At 40.8% G+C, this 6,055-nt stretch overlaps 1 protein-coding gene across 1 annotated transcript; it reads right to left on the bottom strand.

The window, feature by feature from the left end:
* Nucleotides 1–208: 208 nt before the first annotated feature.
* snai1b (snail family zinc finger 1b) lies at nt 209–5,298 on the bottom strand. The gene is made up of 3 exons (XM_084100036.1): nt 5,062–5,298; nt 3,500–4,015; nt 209–2,017 (listed from the first exon to the last, which is right to left on the bottom strand). The coding sequence occupies exons 1-3, from the start codon at nt 5,135–5,137 to the stop codon at nt 1,836–1,838; spliced, it is 774 nt and encodes a 257-aa protein (XP_083956162.1). The 5' UTR covers nt 5,138–5,298; the 3' UTR covers nt 209–1,835.
* Nucleotides 5,299–6,055: the final 757 nt, after the last annotated feature.

The following is a 6,055-nucleotide window of genomic DNA, read 5'->3' as shown; positions in this document are numbered from 1 at the left end:
TAGTTGTTGATGTTGTTGTTGTTGTTGTAACTCTAAGAGCAGTGAGAACATTCTGCTAAAAATTTCCTTTTGTATTCCATGGAAGATATAAAGTTATGCTGTTTTGGAATGATATGAGTATATGTATACAGAGTATTAATTCACTTATGGGTGAACTGTTCCTTCAACACATCCCACCTTCATAAAAACACAAATTAGACACTTTTCTGCAAAAGAACATAAATTACTTTATTGGAAAAAAAATAGCAAGTGGAAATACACTAAAACATCTTTGCTCAAAAAAGATTGCTTAGCATTTGGTTTGTGTTATAAGTCCAAAATGTAAACAATAAGTAGAAAGGCAGCTTCGTATATCATTGTGGCTTTGGAAAAGAAACTGTGAAACAGACTTCATGGAAGACCTCTCTCAAATGAGAGACTGCAAAATATCTTTGGTTCAGAGGGCTTGGAGTAAACTTTGTACATAAACGACATCTAAAACCAAATTACCCTCTTCTTGTGTTTTTGACACCCTGTTCAGTCTTTAAGAATATAAAAACATTGACGTTGATTCAGAAGTCAGACTGCCAATTCAGAAGCTGGCGAATGACGCAATACCTCGAAGCTCAAATTACAGAGACAAATTCCATAGCCTAATTGAACGTCCTATTAAAGCAGGTCTTTGGTGCTTTTCAGCCATCAGTCTAACGGAGAAACGGAGAGCCAATGCATTTGTCGACAGCCCAACAGCTGTCTCAATACATCCCGGCAAGTCTGTGGAGATCTTGGTGAGAGATGACCTCTCACCACACAGGTTTAATAGCAGCTGCCCCTTCACAGTCCCGGACCAGCCGGCACCGAGGTGTATCTTGGGAATCCACCGAGAGCCAGTTCATGGGCCCTTTTCCCATGACAAAAATTTGCAGTCTATGTGTAACAGACCCTCACTGTGTGAATGCTTGCAAGACTAAGGGTGTTTTCACACCTATAGATTGTTTGTTTTGTTCTGAAACAGGTACTTAATTTGTTACAATGTTGCATTTTCTTCTTGGTACGGCTCGCTTTCACAAGGCAACCTTTCAAATCGTACCAAAATGTGATCACGCAAGTCACGTGCGAGTAACTGTCCTCTTATTGGGCAGAGTTTCCTCTGCATCATCCATCAAGATGATTGACAAGTTCGCTCCATGAGCTTATTGTGGCTTTATTTTTAACTGTCGAGACCTTACAGTCTATATGGTCGAGATACAGATCTCCCAGCTCTGTCTAAAGGTTTACTGTGTCAAGACACAATGCGAACACTAGATGAATGTTATAATGCAGCTAGAGCAGGAATCAAGTCTTCAAAGGGACAGCATTCTCACACAGGGAAGCGCAATTACACAACATTTTAAGATGAAGACGCTCTTTTGGTTTTCAACTGTGATAACTAATGTGCTCACTCACAGAATCGGACACTACTGCTTTCTATATAGCACCTTTCCCGTTATGAATTATAACACCATTTGGTTCGTTGGTCCCTTGGGTCAGATTGCTTTCACACCTCAAGCGAACCGAGTCTGTTTGCATCTCGGAGCAATTGTTCTGGTGCAGATCTGAGCGTGATTGCCGTGTTCACATATGGCGAAACGAACCGAACCAAGGGAGAAAACACACCAGGTTCCGAAACAAACGGTCAGGTGTGAAAACACGCTAAAACTGATAGAAAAATAATCTCTTCTTTTGGCTTGTGGAATAAAAGATAAGGCACCGTGTGCTTCAAAAATAAGTCTCTACGAGTCCAGACATTGACTTATGGCTTAAGCCCATCCCGTCCCGTCCCAGCGCCGAGAGATGGGACTCAGCTGTCTCCTCCTCTAGGCAGACGGACAGCAGCCGGAGAGTGTGTGTTTATGCAGGAGGGACATTCGGCTGAAGGTACGGGAGCACGTCCCACACTGGTACTTCTTCACTTCGGAGTGGGTCTGCAGGTGAGCCCGCAGGTTCGAGCGGTCCGCAAACGCACGGTTACAGTGGGGGCACGAGAAGGGGCGCTCGCCTTAAAACAGAGATGAAGAACTTTTAGTATAAACTCATTATATGTCATTGCGTTAAAGATGTTTAATGCATTTTAACCTACAAAACGTGTGCCATAAATACTTGCTCTAAAGAGCCACCTCCAAGTTTCAATGACATTCTTGTCTCTAGATAGTGCTATTTGGGGGTCCTTTATGCAGACGGTCAAGGTTTTACTAGTTAACATGGGCAGTTAGCCACTGCTGTTAGATGAACCAGCCGAGAAACTGCCATTGACAATAATGGGAATGCTAACCAAAGGCTTTCTCCATAACCACGCCACATCCCTTTTGTTTATTCTTGCACGTATCGTCAAAGTTACTAAGTTCACAGAGTTTAAATGACCATCATGTAAGATGAAAGATTGACTATAACAAACTTTAATTTTATAACTCAAGTACCAAGCCCTGCACATGACATGTGGAATAAAAAATGTATAACGTGGCAACAAATTAAGAATTAATGCTCTTTGTTTTAGTAATGAATTGGAAATAAATCATGGTCATGTTGTACCAATTAATTCCCTTGTTTTAACTGAGGCCATGATGTAACTAAAACAAGGAAACAATTTAGGAAGTCTTCATTTGTGGCCCCGATATTGTTTTTCCCCCTGCATTCATGGATAAAAGAGCCCAGCCCCCAAGTTTCTATGATGTTCTTATCTCTAGATAAGAAAGTTTGGGATTTTTACACCACTTTCACTGTCTGCCAGATGGAAATCGTAAATCCGTTTGGGTAGAAAAGTAAAAGACCTTAGTCAGGGTAGCGGCAAATTTAATTTTTGACAGGAATGAAAACGAGGCCGTGAGGGACAGAACACTATGGAAGCTTGTTTCCGCCACGGAAAATGAAAAAGGTAATTGAGACTTTTTCATCTCACAATTCTGATGTTTTTCCCGTGCAATTGGACTATAACTTGCAATTCTGAGAAAAAAAGTCCAAATTACGAGATATAAAGTCAGAATTGTGAGATATAAAGTCCAATTCTGACTTTATAACACGCAATTGTGACTTCATATCACACAATTCTGAGAAAAAAAGTCAGAATTTGAAGATTATTCAATTATCTTTTAAAATGTTTTATTCTGTGGCTGAAACAAGCTTTGACAGAATACAGTGCGCTTAATGGATTGTACTGTTGTTGACCAACATACCGACTCTTCAGCCTCATCGGCATCTTTCAGTGGTCAAAAACTCCATGAATCAGTTTTAAAAATTGTGATTTGTGAAAATAACATGATCTAGAACCTTCATCGCATCTGTCCCTCACAACCTCGCTTTCATCTGCGTTCAATTCAATATGTCATCTAACCTGAACATGGTCTATGGCACACCTATTATCTGCACAGTTTTGGGCTTGTTGAGGAGATTACCACAAACGGGACGTTCCCAAGTTTAATACTTTAAAGGTTTTGGTCAAATGTTGCACCACTCACAGCTTCAGTTTATGGGCTAACTAACTCACCGGTGTGTGTGCGAATGTGTCCCCGCAGCAGCCAGGGTCTGGAGAAGGCCTTCCCACACGTGCCGCACACACAGGGGAGTGTGTGCGAGCGGATGTGCATCTTCAGCGCACCCAGACTGGTGTACTCTTTGGGACAGTGCTTGCAGTGAAAGGCGGCTCTGGTGACGGTGCTGGCGGCTCCTGTGGTCTGCGGGCCGGGGGTGCAGTGCGTGAGCTGGTGGCGGGACAGGCCAGCCGGGCTGCCGCATGGCTTCCCGCACAGGGAGCACTGGGAGCGGTCGGAGTCAGGGTTCGGGCTGGGCGGGTCGGAGGTGCGGCAGTCGTCCTCCTCTCCACTGCTGGAGCTGCTGCTGGACGGAGAGCTCAGGTCCAGAGGCCCGGGAGGAGACGGGGGGCTGGGGGAGGCCGGTGTAAAGGCGAGGGGTAATGCACTGCTGGCCCACACAAGCATGGGCACCACAGAATCACTTTCCATGGTGTGGAAGTCATGCAGAGGGACGACAGCATAGCGTTGGTCTGGGGAAGAGAAAAGGTGCATGTTCAGGGGGTTGTTGGACTACATGAAAATGGTCCCGTTTGTTAGGTTTTATGGGGTGGTAGTGCTTTTTTATATTCTCCAGTTTATGAAAAGCACACTTTTTTTTTATTAGTATTAACTGAATATATACTGCATTGGCATGCTCTCACTTTTTTCAGATTTATTAATGGAATTAAACTGTGAAATACTACAGCTGAAGCATTTTAGCAGTTAGTTACACTACATCCTGCAGTTTGTGAAAAAAAATGGTAATACTTTATTTTACAGGGTCCTTGTTACATGTATTTACCATAGTAATAAAAGTAAATTATGCATAATTACATGCAACTAACCCTCAACCATATCCTCCTACCCTAACCCTATAAGTACATGTTGTTAATTATTATTACTCAGTACTTAAATATATAATTACACTGTAGCAATGACACCTTAAAATTAAGTGTAACCAAAAAAAAAAAAAAGAAAAAAAAAATATACAATGAAAAACAAAATAGCCCAACTGAAAGTAACAACACAACTATTGAAAATTGCAACAAAAAAAAAGAAAAAAAAGTGTTGACTAAAAAAGTAATGTGAACATAAATAGAGCAGGATGTCATGACAAAGTGTTGGCTAATCATTTACATTTACATTTATTCATTTAGCAGACGCGTTTATCCAAAGCGACTTACACATGAGAACAATAGAAGCAGTTAAACTAACAGTAGGACAACAATATGCAAGTGCTATGACCCTTCTCAGTTTAATCTAACGCAGTACATTCATTTTTATTTATTTTTTATTATTTTTTATTAAATAATAGAATAGAATAGAATAGAATAGAATAGAATAGAATAGTATAGAATAGAATAGAATAGAATAGAATAGAATAGAATAGAATAGAATAGAAGAGAGAGTGTTAGTATTACTGGATCAAGTGCTGTCATAAGCTCATAAGTAATAAGTCATATTCATAAGCTCTTCCATTCGCATACTGATTTTGTACACAATAACACAAACAAACAGCTTTTAAAAGCACACTCACCAGTTTGACTCTCCAGTTCACTGTAGTTTGGCTTCTTATTGGAGAAATACTTCTTGACAAGAAATGAACGAGGCATTTTGTAAAGATCTTCTCCAAACTTCAAGTTTTAGAGCAACTCTTGACTGACTCTGTGAAAAAGCTGCAGCGCTTCAGAGTCAGAGTCTGCTTCCGATGTCCAGTAATCTTTGCGTCTAGGCAGGAACGTTTGTTTCTTAAAGTTGCACATGAACCACTGCCATTCAGCGCACACGGGTCTCTTCATATGAGACTGCGGTTAAGGGGCGGGGCTAGACCTCGGGCCACGCCTACAACGACACGCCCCCTGTCCGAGAGCAGCCTCCACTGCAGGTGCCAGCGGGAACTCTCCACTGTAATGCCAGCGGGTTTCCCTAACTTTAAACAATACCTCGGATTCCAATCTTGGAAGAACTGTTTGATTATTAAATATTAAATATTATTAACTAGCCTAGTAAGCCTGCACAGTAAAGTGCCATAGAAATGGTTATTAACTTACATTTAATTTAATTTCAAACATTGGAGATTTTGGAGATGTCCAATGCAGGTGGATAAATTTCAGTTTAAAAACACGCAAATAAACTGAAATAAATAGGCCTATTTAAAGTGAATAAAATATTAGGTTGACATCTGAATTAAATAGGCCTATTCAATATTGCGAAGTAAACACTGAGGGGCAAGTTGTCACAATGGAAAATGGTAATAAAACCGTTGGCATATATCATAACTGTAAAATGCATTTTTAGAACACGTGACAACTTGCACTGACTTGCATTTCTGAAAAATGAATTGAATCCGTCTATAGTTAGCCTAAATGTTATTACATTTTAGTTAACATTTTGAAAGCGTAGGTTATTTGTGTGACAACTAGCCCCGGTCACCCCAATAAAGGGTGAAATACACCGGTTTAGACACAAAGCACAATCGCAAGTCATTTAACACTCATTTGGAGCACAAGCTCCCATTGATCTCCTCATCT

The sequence above is a fragment of the Abramis brama genome, assembly GCF_963993115.1.
Source record: "Abramis brama genome assembly, chromosome: 22".
NCBI lineage: Eukaryota > Metazoa > Chordata > Actinopteri > Cypriniformes > Leuciscidae > Abramis > Abramis brama.
Note: the sequence above shows the minus strand (reverse complement) of the source record. Positions and strands in the feature narration are given on the sequence as shown.

Bases quoted from the DNA above. Each gene is read 5' to 3' on its own strand.
- snai1b (XM_084100036.1), bottom strand. From the start codon at position 5,137: ATGCCTCGTTCATTTCTTGTCAAGAAGTATTTCTCCAATAAGAAGCCA. The intron at 4,016-5,061 runs GTGAGTGTGCTT...TCTCTTCCCCAG, and splicing joins TGAACTGGAGAGTCAAACTG to ACCAACGCTATGCTGTCGTC. The intron at 2,018-3,499 runs GTGAGTTAGTTA...CTCTGTTTTAAG, and splicing joins ACACATTCGCACACACACCG to GCGAGCGCCCCTTCTCGTGC.